The sequence below is a fragment of the Amblyomma mixtum genome, chromosome 4, assembly GCF_055824585.1.
Source record: "Amblyomma mixtum isolate Tamu chromosome 4, ASM5582458v1, whole genome shotgun sequence".
In the NCBI taxonomy this organism is placed as follows: domain Eukaryota; kingdom Metazoa; phylum Arthropoda; class Arachnida; order Ixodida; family Ixodidae; genus Amblyomma; species Amblyomma mixtum.
Window position 1 is genome coordinate 32822589 of NC_143015.1, and position 15169 is coordinate 32837757.

Genomic DNA, 15169 nt, shown 5'->3' on the forward strand with positions numbered 1-15169 from the left:
GGAAGCGGGACCCAGCGAGGAGCAAAGGCTCTGGCCCATGTCCACGTAGATGATTCCTGCCCTGGATGACACACTGATCACAGAGGGAAGCCCAGTCCTCAGGCTGGTCTCCACCACAAAGTCCATAAGGCCCTGCATGCCCTCCGACTCGCTGATGCCGTCCATACGGCGGCGGAGCTCCAACGCGGATATGACGTGAGCAGTGGGCGTGATGCGGTCTTTGCTGCTCGCCATGAAGGAGCGGCAGCTGTTATAGAAGACGGCCATGCTGCCCTCTTCGTGACCGTACAGGTGCAGATTGTGCAGCAGGTGCAGGAACGACTCGTGGATCCTGGCCGTCATGTTGTCCACGTTCTCCTGGAAAAGCATCCAATTCTTCTTCATCATCAAATTACCTTCACAATAAGACAGAGTCCTCTTCCATATCCTTCCCATTAACCCTGCCTTACACCAGCTAGGACCACCTTCTCCTCGCGAAAGTGCTAACCTCATCCATCCTTATGACTCACACTCACCCCTTAGTTTTTTTCTGTCCAGTTTAACTGGCATATATATTTTAAGGCGGAAGCCTTTAATGTCTCATCGTTGTAAGCAGCAGTTGTCGACAGAAAATGTCACGCTTTTCAATTGGTGGAAACAGTCGTGACGTCACAGTGCGCGAATTTCAAACGGGGCCAATTGTACTTTGGCTAGCAACCATGCAACCAATTGAAGGGATCGTATAGTGATGCTCCAAGTAAGTGGGCCTAAGCTTAGTTAATTGCTTAATTACCAAATTAGCCTTACTAGTCAGGCCATATAAATAAATAAAACCGATTAAGAAATTGGTCGAGCTCAGGAATCGAACCCCGGTCTTCGGCGTGAGAGACGAGCATGCTATCCGCTACACCATGCCAGCTCGATGGTTTGGTATGAACAAAGGTGCGTCTAGTGAATACGGTGTCTTCACTCACTCTCGTCCTCCTCCATTCCCTTTCGGCGAGGTTTAGGTGTCTACCGACAAATGAGAGACAAATACATTTCCTTTCCTCAAAAACCAATTTACCGACGAGCTAGGCGTAGAACCGAATGGGCGATGGCGTTCTATGGACTCCATGGCAGCGTTGCAAGACGCTGTCGCGTTCCACTCTTAGGGGCGAAGCTTAACATCTTAACCACAGATCAGTGATCACACTTTAGGTCAAAAAAGTGCCCCCCTGAATTTTCTGAGACAGTTACTGCGTAATTTCCTTTCCTCAAAAAGCGTAGCGTTCAAAGGGCAAGGCATCGCGCCGAACGGGTGGTGGCGTTCCGTGGACTCCCTGGCAGCGCTACAACGCGCTGTCGCGTTCCACTCCTAAAGGCGAAGCTTAAGCGTCATTAATTAGCAGTTAATTAGTATTCAGGCATTAATCAGTAATTAACCATTAATTAGTGATTTGTCATCACTTAGTGATTAGTACTCAGTTATATGTGACGCCACCAGTGCCACAGAAACAGCGAAGGTGGTGCGGAAAACGCTTCCGCCTCTACCCACTTTAGACAGTCAAAGTGCCCCCTGAATTTTTTTTCATACTAGTACCAGTTGCATCTTACCTGATCTTGACAGCCAGTTCCGCTTACCTGTCTTGCTATTTGGATGAGCATAAAGGTGTCGCAAACCTTTTGAGGAGCCCGCTGTTTTTTTTTCTCATTTTGTGATAAGAGTACTAGCTCCAAGAGTGCTTTTCCTGAGGATACCGTTTACGTCATCGCGCGTATACTATCCGTCTGCAGCCATCCACGGAAGTCGGTGCGGTTCACATTAGTCTTTCAGAAAACTCCGCTATTTTGGAAAATTTAAGCCGAACCGCACGGTTCATCTGCACATAATTCAACGTGTGAAAGAAAGAACGCGGTTGCGTCGCCCCTGCCATGAATCGCTCAGCAATGAAAGACAAAGGAGTTACATTTTCAATCGGGACCACGTTGAGGTACAAGCATTTGGCTTTGGCAGCTTTGTCATTGAGCTTTTCCACTTTATGTGCTAACGCTAGTCTTTCTAGACTTTCCCGCTTATTGCATCGCGTGTCGCTGCCGCACACAATGAACGTTTAGTTAGTCACAAATCGTCTTGCATATTTCACTTCTTCAGTACGAGCGCTCTTTGTCTATAAGCCAGCTTGCTTGCCTGAACCCTGTAGTTCAGCTAAAGCATAGCAGTACTGGGATATGAAGTACATTTATAGATACTTGGTTCTATTGTTCCTTCGTCATATTGAGGAATTAGGTTCCCTTTTGAATACCATACGGGGTAACCGCGCGCAACATACAGCTCGTAGCGCCAGGTATGTCAGCCATAGAGCCCAACTTCTACTTTTCCGAGAGGGGGCATAACTAGACTTTTGGCAGAGCGGCAAGCGCCGCGTACAGCGTATACGCGGAGCACTCCTTCGCTCAGTTAAAGATAACGCGGAATCGGCCTGCCTGGAGCAATTTTATCGCTCACTGTGGATTGCCCGATGGTTTTCCACTGCAAAAAAACCAAACCAGCTGCGCTCCAATGCTGAGATCTCACGAAACAATTGACTCATGAGGAAAGACCTGTCAACCCCATACCCAACAATTGTGGACAACAGCATTTTTGAACGGGAAAAGTTTATGAGCGAAATTTTATTCTAATATTTCACTATAACAAATAATGTACCCGCAGATCTCCCATCGGCAGGCTTGAAATTTTTTGCTTTTGTCGCTTTTGCTGCCCTTAAAACTGTCCCACATTGGTTTTCTATGGCTGTCTTTACTGTTCGATGCGAGCGATGGAAACAGTATAATAGAAATATTTTGCTACATATCGGAAAAATGGACCATTACTTTCAATATTTCTATACCAGTGCCTTAGTTTCACATGCATATCCTGGGCATTTATGAGTGTCATCCCTTTAAAGCTTAGTGGTGCAGGATTGTTCGGACTCTTGCGTAGCACACTGCGAAACGACGTCTACAAAATACCTTTTATTTCAGTCGCCTACACTAAGCAGCTTAGGAGATGTTTGCTGAAAAAAAAATATCTTCCTGGTTTCGGTGCTACTACAATGTTGTCAAAGTTGAGCGGAGTTGAGTTGTGTAGTGTTGTGTTTTATGACACATAAGTGACTAAGGCTATCATGCGCAAAACACAAACTGCCTTTTTGTCTTCAGACATGCCCTGCATGCACGAGCCCTAAAATGCTGTCCTTTAACGGTGTTACAACTGCCAAAGCATTCACTCATCATTCAAGAACTAATCTTAACTTTGTCGGACGTACCCGCCGATGGTTAAGTCGGTTCGGATCCCGTCTCCGCCAGTGTCCGCACACAAATTGATCAAGCTTCGAGCACGGGTCTGCGGTCCAGTCCATGGCATGAGACAGCTGCTCCACCGCTTCCAGACAGCCCGCCTTCGCGGCCTCGGCCCCGCCTTTGCACATCTTCTGTAGCTCCTCGGCGAGGTGTATCAAGGTTGTCCGCCGATACCCTGCGGAGTTCTTCACCACAGCGGCGACGATAAGCATGACTGCTAGTATCATGGCGGAAGCGACGGCCACGAAAGATAGCGATTTCCGGCTGTAGCTGCTACTGACGTGCGTGTCCTTGAGGCTCGTGAATCTCGGCAGCTTCGAAGTGCGAACTGGAAAGACACGACAGGCTAAGTACAGTTGCGCTCAGTGTAACCTGCAACAAATTGGTGGCCGTAGTAGAGCGGTATATATGGGTCAGAGCAGTTAAATGAACCCCGATACACACTGTCTGGCTACTATCATAGCTTTTCTGGCCGTAAAAATTTTCTGAAGTTGCATACAGGCACAAATATTTCAGCTACGAGGGCGACAAAGATGATAAGTGGTGCCATCGTGTCAAAAGAAAACATTTGCGCAGGAGAACGCAGTGATGTGCCCGGACTTCCCCAAAGAGAAGAGTAATCTAATTAATACAGACAAAGAGCGGAATGCAATACGTAATATATATTTGTTACATTCAAAATGACAAATTCTAATACAATTTCTGTGCTTTACTAAAGATTGTACGTGTTTCCTGCAGGAAGAGGAGAAACCGGTGATATTTGAGAGTGCGCGCATAATGTTGCCGGTCCCTTTGGAATGAGTGTCTTAACCACCAGTCAGCATCGCACAACGACGCAGTTACTCTAGGCGGCGTACATTTATGCTAAAATTTAACACAAGGTTCCCACCATCCTGTTAACTTTTTGCCGTGTCGCCGCAAAGCCTTCTGTAGTAACGAAGCAAATTTCTCATTAGCACCCAACTGTTCTCTCGGTCTGTGCCCTTAGCAGTGTGTGAGAAACCACCTGTTTCTGAAACATTGCTTGCCTGCGCTAGTAACTTTCTTTCAATAGGAAAGCGTTCCACAAAAACAAAATACTAACGCTCGCGACCTGTTCCCAGTAATATTGGTGAAAAAAGTTCCAGCGGTTCTGGCCCCTCCCGTGTGAACTGCAATTGCTCCGCAACGTCCAAACTTATACCTCAGCAAGTCTGCCTATGCTCTGCCCGCCAGATGGTAGAGTTTACCTCGATCGCATGATGACGAATATATTCTCGCAAGCGCATACTCCGTCACACGTCACACCGCGACCCACGCAGATCGTATCCTCAACGGGCCCCGCGTTAACACTATAGATTTTCAGCTCAATATATACTTCCTTATTGCTTGCCTCAAAACAGGTACCCTAAATACGGAGGAAAATCTCTCACATTGGTGGCTATTAAAGGACCGTACTACAATAAACCGACCGTTGGGGCTAGTTGGTATAACATTTTTTTTTTTTGGAGTAGGTAGCGCTAACTTTGACGAAACGACTTGGGACAGGGACAGAGACGACGAATAGAAGCCTATCCCGTCTGAATAATAACACAGTTGAAATTTTAGCACTCGTTCTGTTCGTCGTCTCTGTCCCTGTCCCAGATCGTTTCTGTGAAATTTAGCGCAGCCCATTTGAAAAAAAAAAAGTACCGTAACTACAACACTGAATAAAGTAGGAAAACAGTTTGAGGAAAAGGGGGGGGGGGGGGGGGATATAGAAGGACGTTGCTAAATGAGAGAAGGGGCAGGGAGGAGTGGCCCGGCCGGCATTTTATCCGAGTATGCATGTGCTGCCCTGTAGCTAAAATGATTTCACCTCCTCATTTCTATTTTTTCTTACTGCTCCCCCCTCCTTCCTTTCTCAAATGCCACAGTGATAGTGATCGCACTGATGACAGTCGACAGGCCCACCCTTTTTCCTATTCATCTTCCTATAGCGCAGTACCAAAAAAAGCGTCACCAAAAAACCGAGGGACTAGCGTGCTTCAAAATTAGCGGAATCGGACACAGCAGCTGCAGTCCGTCAGCAAAACATTTTTATCCCCAGGAATGGTCAGTGCAGCTGCTGCGAATGTAAACGCAGAAGTCACCGCAAAAAAAAAATTGAGCAATATTTAGTTGCTATCTATTAATGGATTTTTACGTCACAATAAAGCATTTCAGGCTATTTTCTGCACCATTGAAAAGGACTTTGTGCTAATTTTCACTTCCTGCAATTTCCTACCCTGCTGTCAAATCTCAGTAAGGCGGTTCTTTATAATTCGTGCCATGACATGAAAATCGCGATTAATAATAAAAACTATATTTCACAACTAATAAGAAACGTAAAACGACTGCTCCTAAACAAGATTGTTATGAGCACAGGGACCATAGTTCGGAGGCTACAGAGCGAGCCTAGACGCACACAAAAGATGAGAAACGCCTCCGCATGGCGCAGAGCGAATTAGGGATGGACTGACATCGTATGGTAAGTCCTTAATATCGAGCTTTCAAATTTGGCTGAATACATTAAACCCGTGCCCACCTGTGTTGCTCATGCGAACGTAGCAGTACCGCTGGTCCCTTCCGTGCGCATTCACTGTTTGTAATATGTAAGTGCTCTTGCAAATTCAAGTGTCACGACACTTGACACCACGCGTTCGAAATGCTCTTGTATACTGACTATTCCTTCTATTTATAATTCAGTCCTGCATATTCTGCAGTCCTTCAAAATATGTGACCATAAAAACTTAGGGCCCATCAATGACACCATTGCGTGCAACTCCAGGCGTCAAACGTTCACCGCTAGGCTTCGTTTCGGAGTCGCATCACTGTATAAGGCCCGGGGATATTCTAGCGGCCGTTCAAACCTTGATCAAGCTGTTCAAAATTTTTGTTAATGCATCCACCATCCGGCTTACTTTTGTACGGGCCGGCTGTCAGGGGAACCCGAGGAACCTGCATCGTATCGGTGTCCTCCCTGTCGCCTCGAAAGCTCACGGTTTTGCCCGCCTTCTCAGTATTAGAGCCGGGCACGCTTGCTGGACTCCCGGGCGACCGCGCCTTTGGCTCCGGCTCCGCGCACGCCCACTGGATCTCTGGCACAGTGGTCAGGTGTTCGAGGCGCTGAGCCTCCGTCACCTCCTGACCGTGCCAATCCTTCGACGAGCGCCTTAGGTGAGTTAACAAGAGGCTTATCATTGGCGTCGCACCACCGCTCGGGTCTCTGGCCAAGAGCGAGGACCACGAGTGGGTCGATGAGCGCCTCGGTGACGATGACGATAAGGGAGGTGTAGCGACGCTCTGATCATCACTCGCCGTGGCTGGTCCAGCAGGAGACTGCACGCTTGGCGATGTCGACGGTCGTGTCTTTGGCGAGGTGGCTTCGTCACCCTCGGATCCTCTAAGGCCCCGAGGTGAAGTTACGGTAGGCGGTATCCCTGGCTCGGAAGCTGCTTTCTTTCTGAACCTCCAGCCTACAGGCATGGATCGACGTTTAGCTCGCCTGCTGGATTGATCAGCCTCGCGACCATGGGAAGTGGCCTGGAGCGCTTCAGGCGCTATCGCTTCGTCGTTCTGGCCCAGGGAGTCAGCGCGGTTGGGACGTCCTTGTCGGTGGTAATGCCGGTGGCTGTGTTCTTTTCCTCGCAGTGAGGATGCACTGGGCCTTTTTTTCTTTACCGCTGGTGAGGAAACCGTCGCCTCCGTATTGTTGTCTCGGTACTCGTCTTCATCTACTGGGGCAACATCGCCTGGCGAAGGGCACAGTGGCGATGCCGCTAATTTGTCCGAGTCGCTGACCACCTTGGACGGGGAGCCGATGACAGGGCTGGCTTTGACGGAGCTTAGATCATGTCCGCGAGGGTAATCGCTCTGTTTCCTGCGGCTGTGGCGTCGACTGCCGGTTCGATGCCTGGAAGAAGGGCCTTCATCAGGATCTTTAGCTCGGGACTGACGCCTCGAGTCGTCGGGTGTAGCGGGACAACCAGTAGACGTGCTTCCTGGAGAGGGAACGCCGCTCTGTCCGTGGCTCCCTTCTTGAAGCTCCTGGTCGCTGGACCTGCGACGTTCGCCCTGAACGGAGCCTCGGCTGACCTTGGCTGGAGAATCTTTCCCGTCATCACTGGTGTCCGGGATTGCGTGCATTGAGTCGAAGGATTCCGACCCTGAGCGAGGCGACGAGGCCGCAGATGCAGCAGCCGACGACTTGTCCGAGTGGGTCTTGCGGGCTTTGCTCATCAACCTCGAGCGTCTCATGCTGCACAGCTTTAAGGGCTCGGACACGGTGTTGTTGTTGTTGTTGTTGTTGTTGTCCTCTAGAAAATGGCGCATACCCACTGCGAGGGATTTCTGGCAAACCGGTCAGCCTTTGCGGAGGAATCTTCTTTTTCACGTTCGGTGCTACCACGAGCGCTGGTTGTCCGTCGGGCAGAGCGCGTGTCGATGTCGACTGTCGTCTTCCTCTGAGGTATTTGGCGGAGTCGGCGCGTAGAATCGCGTCACTTTAATACGAAAGAGAGAGCTAAAACATTTATGGACTGCTCTTTGAAAGTCTTAAGAACCTTCGTAAGTGGCGTCTCTAGTCCAGAGCTCCTATGGCAGCTGCAGTATAACAATGCCGATCCAAACTGGAACCGAGATTAAACATTATGTCGGTATTCAGCATGGCTAAAAGGACGCTAATGTAAGGCACAGTTGTCTTACTTCACATTCCCGTACATACGTCCACTCAGCGCCTATACTGTACAAGACTGTCCTTACCCATAGGAGATCTCATACAATATCGTTACCGGTAAATCCCGCGTGTTTAATTGCAGCACAAAGCAGGGACACTAGATGCAATTTGTTTCCAAACCTATTGACCTCCCTACCATTACCCTTCCTTCCCCACTTCTAGGCAACCACCGAATCGCCCCTATTATAAAACACATTACAGCTGATACGAACACACAAAAACCTTCCTCTCGCGTTACCAATCATGTTCGTCCTATTGATTCGATGATAGTATACACAGACGCATCGCGAACTCACGTTGGAGCAGCTGCTTATTCAATTACGACTGGCAACCATGTAGAGGCACACACCATTGAACCTGTCGTGTCCGGTCGCTGTGTTGAATGCAGCGAAAGACGCACACGGTACTTTAAGACTTCGTTTATTTAAAGCCGATGAGGGTGCGACCAGCGTCGACCGAGGCAGGAGCCGAACTGGCCGCCCGAAGAAAGGAGGGAGCGGAGAAGCGTCCACGGGAGGGAGTGGCTTCCCAGAACAGGAGGAGGGTGCGGGGGCGCACCGTGGGGGGGCATCTGGCGACAGCGTGCGACGAAAGGCAAGTGGTCGTTAGGAGGAGGATGCGAGTGGTCGTTAGGAGGAGGATGCGGGGGCGCACACACACAAAAGCAATAAGGGGACACAACACTTCCTTCCCCCTTAGAAAGTTGCCTGGTATCGTGCAGGGGGTCGGCGCTCACGCGTGGAGGCGCGCTGGCTTTGTGCGCTCGGGGGAGAAACACTTGTAGGCTGGCTGTTGTTCGCTGTGTCTCCTAGGTCTGTCCTGGGCGAAGTCTCTTCTTCCGGGAAGAGGTGCCAGGCTATGTGGGAAAATGGTGCACGTGCTCTCTCCGCTGGCGGACAGCTCTCAGACGGCGTCGTAAATCTACGCAGCTGGTTGAGATGTCGGCGTGCTACTGTGCCATGTATGTTGACGAGCCAAGAGCGCAGGCCTATGCGTCTGACAATTGTAGCTTCCTCCCAGCGTGGCTTTTTCAGAAACTGTCGGGCGAGGACGCGCTGCCCCTCATTAAGCGTGCCGCAGCGCGGAATTGCTTTTTCTTCCCGGAACGTCTCTGCCTTTGGCTCGGGGAGGATGGCTGTGAGCTGGGTTCGCATTTCACGCTCGAACATCATTTTCGAGGGGGTCTCGCCTGTTGTGCTCTGAACCGTCGTGTGCTGCTTGAAGAGAAAGCGCGCAAGGCGGCGCTGCAGCGAGCCTGTCTGATCTCTTTCAAGGGCGCGTTTTAGCTCGGCTACGTAGCGCTCGGCTTGTCCGTTTGTCGCTGGGTGGTAGGGGGCCGATGTAACTGATGAGATCCCGTTGTCGCGATAAAACTTGAGGATCTCCGCAGACACAAACGGTGTTCCGTTGTCCGACACTACCTTGCGCGGCAGGCCGAACGTTGCAAATAGTGATCGGAGGTTGTCAATGACTGCTGCCGAAGTCGTCTGTCCCATTTGCCTTATCTCAAGCCACTTTGTGTAGGCATCTACGACCACAAGGAAAGTGCAGCCCTCAATTGGTCCTGCAAAATCAATGTGCAGTGTGTGCCATGGTGTGTCTGGCTTTTCCCATTCTGGGACAGGAGCTTTCGGCGGGGCGCTCCGGCTGCTCTGGCAAGGCTTGCATTCTCGCACCACTGTTTCGATGTCGTTGTCAATGCCAGGCCACCACATGTAGCTTCTGGCACACTTTTTCATTGCAACGATGCCCCGATGTCCGGCGTGGATGAGAGACATAGCTTGTGCGCGTAGTTCTCTCGGCATCACAACTCGGGACCCAAATATGATGCAGCCGCGATGGGTGCTCAACTCTGTAGCTCGCCTGCGGTAAGCGTCGAAGTTGTCCCCTTTGAGTTTGTGCACGTTGCCTTGTTGAACAGCTGTGTAAACTAGCCGGAGAGCTGCGCACTTCTGCGTAGATGCTGCAACTTTGCCTGCTGTAAGCGGAGGTTCTGGCAGTGCTTCGAACATCAGAACGTCTCCTGGTGGAAATGGTTCGTCAACAGTTGCGTCTAGTGGCAGACGGCTTAGCGCATCGGCGTTTTGATGTTTACTCCCATTGCGGTAGACCAGAGCGTAGTCGTACGCTGAGAGTTTGATGGAATGCTGCGTCGGCTCGATGACACCTTGCTGCTCCAGTTTGTCCAACTCTTTTTCAACTGAATCTCGGAGAGCAAACGGCACCGGCCTGGCCTTCAGAAATTTGGGTTGCGCGTTGTCCAACAACTCCAGTGTGACCGGGGGCCCTTCGTTTCCTGGAATCTCTTCCGAGAATACTCTTTCGTATTTCTCTTGCAGTTGCTCAACCATGTTCTGGCTCGGCGTCTGGTGTATGCCGCATATCATCACGCCTAGTGGAGAAAACCAGTTTCTCCCTAGAAGGCTTGATCCTGTGCCCTTCACAACAAGCAGAGGTAGCGTATGGGTCTGGCCGTTGTAGTTAACCTGCACATTGGCAGAGCCCAATAGTGGCAGATTCTGTCCTGACCACGTTCGCAGGTGCGTGTCGTCTTGTTGCAGGGCGGGTGCGTCAGATGGCCATGAAGTTCGGAACGTGTCCTCACTGATCAGAGTACAGGCTGCGCCGGAGTCCACCTCGAACTTAATCAGCTGGTGATGTACGCTTACTTCTGTAAAAATCTTCGGTCGCGTGCCGAGATTCATGGTGTTCAGGTCGTACAACACAGATGGTGTTGCTGATGTTGCTCCATGGAGATCAGATAGCGGCGTATTCTCTGAGGCGTTGACGCTGTGATTAGGCTGGGAAGGTGACTTTATCTTGGCAAGTCTCCGTTTCGTAATGCATGCTCTTTCGATATGCCCTCGCTTGTGGCAAAAATTACACGTGGCTGACTGGAATCGACATCCCTGGGGGTTGTGTTGGTCGTCACACCGCCAGCAGCGTTGTGCCTTTTTGACCGATTTTACAACAACAGAAGGCTTGCGCACCTGGTTGCTTGTCTGGTGTACCGGCTCGGTGTTCCGGCGAATCCCTCTCTGCTGGTGACCGGCGCTCTCCGCTCGAACGGCGATGTCGTAAGCTTTGCTGAATGTGAGGTCCTTCTCAGCGAACAGGCGCTGCTGCAGTGACTCGTCACTCAGTCCGCACACAAATCTGTCGCGTAACATCACGTCCAAGGGAAGCATGGTGGTGTTAGCAGAAGAAGCTGCGTCTCCCTCCTGCCCGGTAGCTGTTGTCGACAGCGTTCCAAAATTGCAGTCGGCAGCGAGCTTCTTGAGCGCGGCTACGTAGGCGCTCACAGTTTCTCCTCCCAGTTGATCTCGTCGTTGGAAGCGAGCCCGGCTGTAGACCTCGGATGGCCTTGGGTCGTAGTGCTTTTGCAGCGCTTTTACGATGTCGTCGTAAGACACTGCCGCTGGTGTGCTTGGCTGAATAAGGGCGCAGACAGTATCGTAGGTCTGCTCCCCGCACAGCGTTAGCAGGTTGGCCCTCTTCAAGGCTGGGTCTGTGATGTTGTTAGCTTCAAAGTAGAACTGAAGGCGTCCCACCCACGATGACCACGATGAGCCGTTGAACTCTGGTATCTGATTGGGAAACCCTCGCGTAGCCATGGCTTGTCAATAGCGTTGCGTAGCGCGGGTCGAATCCACTTTCTCGTCGCCACTGTCGTGTCCGGTCGCTGTGTTGAATGCAGCGAAAGACGCACACGGTACTTTAAGACTTCGTTTATTTAAAGCCGATGAGGGTGCGACCAGCGTCGACCGAGGCAGGAGCCGAACTGGCCGCCCGAAGAAAGGAGGGAGCGGAGAAGCGTCCACGGGAGGGAGTGGCTTCCCAGAACAGGAGGAGGGTGCGGGGGCGCACCGTGGGGGGGCATCTGGCGACAGCGTGCGACGAAAGGCAAGTGGTCGTTAGGAGGAGGATGCGAGTGGTCGTTAGGAGGAGGATGCGGGGGCGCACACACACAAAAGCAATAAGGGGACACAACAGAACCTTACACTGATCCTCTCCTACAGCCACCCCAGAGAACCTCCCGAAAATGACCAGTATACAGGACCTCTCCCTAGAACCCCCTAACCCCTCAGGACATACCATATATACCGATTCAATACAGGCTGTAAGCGCAATTCATACGAGTCGGATTCTTGCACAACTTCGGGATGATCTACAAAAAGCTCTCACCAAACTACTACACCCCCCCCCCCTTTCACACTGAGGTGGATTCCTGGTCACGCTGGAATTCCAGGAAGTCAGTTCGTGCGTCGCCTCGCCCGCGAACTTCAACGCCGGGCGGCTGGGATTCCAGTCTTATCCAGCAAACAAGAAATAAATCTTCTGTATGACAACATTAGAGAAACTCTTCGTAAACTTCCTATTCCGGACAAACCTCTCCCCACCCCAGGACTACATATTCTTTAGCGCATACACCTAAACACACTCTTATTCCTACCCGTTCTTTTCTATAACGTACGCGACACTCCCTCGCTCCCCCGAATTGTCCCGAACCCTGTGTTAATTTGGATCATTGCCTTTTCCCCTGCGCCATTTAAATTCAGTCCCCTCATTTTCCATGCCTTTCTCTCCGAACATGGCTGGCTTGATTAGCCTCGGGCCAGCTTGGTGAGCTTGGATGGAGGAAGTAAACAGTATACGCCATCGCCGACGACGCTTCGTTGAGCTGCTTGAGAGCCCACGACCATGTTATTTTTTACGTGGTCGTGGGCTGTCAAGCAGCTGTCGGGAAGAACAAGACCCTCAAAGTAACGCACACCGGCAGAGAAAGTCACATAGTCGACTGCTACATAGACGCCCTCCGTGGTCAAAAGTGGTAGTTGTCACGAAGACAAGGTCGTCGACCGCTTTAAGTTGCAGATCGCTTGCGTGCTGAGGAATCAGCCTAGCGTTGCCAGGATCGTCATCGAAAGCAAGCTGCGGTGCTCATTACTAACGGAGCAAAGCCTTGGACAGCTTTACGCAAAGAAGCAGTTCTGGTCCAATTGACAAAACAGGCAGCGCATTGAGACGCCAAAATGTCGCCGATGTTTCCTGAGAATTTCAAGTTTGAAAAGCCGCTTTTTGCGATGTACTGTTTACACCCCTGCCGAGAAGTCTGGCTGTGCAATTTCCAGCCTCCCATAATATCGATTCCAAATAAACCCTATTGACCTTTCACCTCGTATCGAGAAGATACGAGTCGAAGTACAGACTCCGTTTTTGGTTTAAGCCAATTTACGCTTTCCTGAGGTGGAGTACATTGATGAAAACCACTTTGAAGTGGGCGAACTGTGCGCTCCCTCATACGATCTATGGTCGCCATGTCATGACAACTGAAACAAACTGCAGACCTTACTAACTTACTAGTGCAGGCTTGTCGGTTCGAAAGTTAAGTTGGAAGGCTGAGCCCCTACTAACTGTAATCTGCTAATCATCATTAGGATGAACGAAGACGGCCCTCCTTCGGAGCGCGAGCTATCCGGCACAGAGCCTTCTGGTAGAATGTAATGTGTATGGTTTAAACGAATACCTCTAACTAATAAACCGACACGAGCACTCGCTTACCCTTCTTAAAAGCAAAAGCCCCTAATTAACGCTCGAGTGCGGTAATGTTCAGAATCATGAACTACAATGCGGGCAAAATAATTCATATTTGTCCTCTTCATTTTAAAAACATTACAATTAAAGTGATCCATATTTTTTTTATTTTCACTAAAGCCCCTTTGCTCAGTACAACCACTGCCAGACTCCTTCAGTAGCGCTAATAGTATTGAACGACTCTGGAGCTACTGACAGCCTCAGCGTGACAGGTAAATTATTAATTCATTTCTACTTTCTTTCTTTCTTGGTGCAGGTGAACAATATCAGCGCTTGTCTGACGCACCTGAGGTCCCTCGGCGTCACCTTCGACGGCGTCACATCGAAGGGTGAGTGAAAGTTCGCCATTGTGGTTTTACCGAATGTTCAAGTCGCGTTAACTAACGAGCAAAAAATTACAAACTTTTCGCATAAAGTAATGACTTAACTGTAATTCCTGAGTTTACACGGCAGTACCTTCGCCCTTTTGTGTTGTGCATCCATTGAACGGTGCAGCACAGATAGCCCTCCTGCCTCAGTCAATGGACAGGGAAGGTGCGAAGGTGAAAGCTGTAATGGGGAGCGAAGGAGCCTACGGAAAAGAGAAGCTAGGCGACTGGTTGAGAGTGACGTAGTTGTTAAGAGAGAGGAGGAACAATTTCCCTTCTGCCTACAGCCTCCGTAGGTGGTATAAATGCTAAGGTATGAGAAATCTTTGAGGTTTTGTTCTTACCAGTTTGCACGTACTGCACTGAATTAGCAAAATTTCAGGTCCTTAAGACCCATACAAACATGCGAGATATAACTTGGTGAGAAAAGGATCACTCATTACTTCTCGTCATTACACGGAGCAATTTCATGAACTACCTATCGGGAAGGTTATTCCATCTACATGACAGCTAGCAGTCGGCTTCTTTATGTCTCGTACCCAACAATTGTGGACAAATGCAATTTTGAGAGGGAATTAAACTTTTTACGGACGTATTTTTTCATACAAAGTAATATTTCACTACAATAATCAATATATCCAGAGATCACCTGACGGTAGTCTTAAATTTGTTTTATTTTCAATGTTTTGCTATCTTCAAAAGGGTTCCTAATTAGTTTGTTGTTTGAGCTTTAACTGTTCGATGCGACCGATGGAAACATTTTAAAAGGAACATTTCACCGCATATCAGACGAATGGACCATTACCTTCCACATTTCCGTAAAAGTATCGTATGATTTTCCAATTTCGAAAATTTTTCGCGAGAAATTGTTGGACATGTTTCACGTGTGAACAAAAATTGAGCTTTCGTATTCATTAAATCGTTCCGCTCACGCGTTTGGAGGGTGAAAAAAAAAATACTAGCCCACTTAACGTAGCGTTTGATTGATTAGGCGTTGGTTTTCGGCTCCAAGCGCATTACCGATTCAGCAGCCTGATGTTTTTAAATGCTCCTTATACCAAAGCAAGGGGTATTTGGCAAACAATAAATTGTCTCATAGTTATTTTTTAATCCAACGCTTTCATTATGTAGACATAAATTTATTTATGTCAATTCAGGTATAACGATCGTG

At 49.6% G+C, this 15169-nt stretch overlaps 1 protein-coding gene across 7 annotated transcripts in view; it reads left to right on the top strand.

The window, feature by feature from the left end:
* sick (sickie) overlaps positions 1 to 15169 on the top strand; it is a 973111-nt gene that overhangs the window by 278050 nt on the left and 679892 nt on the right. For all 7 annotated transcript variants that reach the window (XM_089586320.1, XM_089586325.1, XM_089586322.1 and 4 more), the window contains exon 4: positions 13887 to 13959. In XM_089586320.1, the coding sequence (XP_089442446.1) occupies positions 13887 to 13959 (73 nt within the window). The remainder of the gene's footprint in view (positions 1 to 13886; positions 13960 to 15169) is intronic.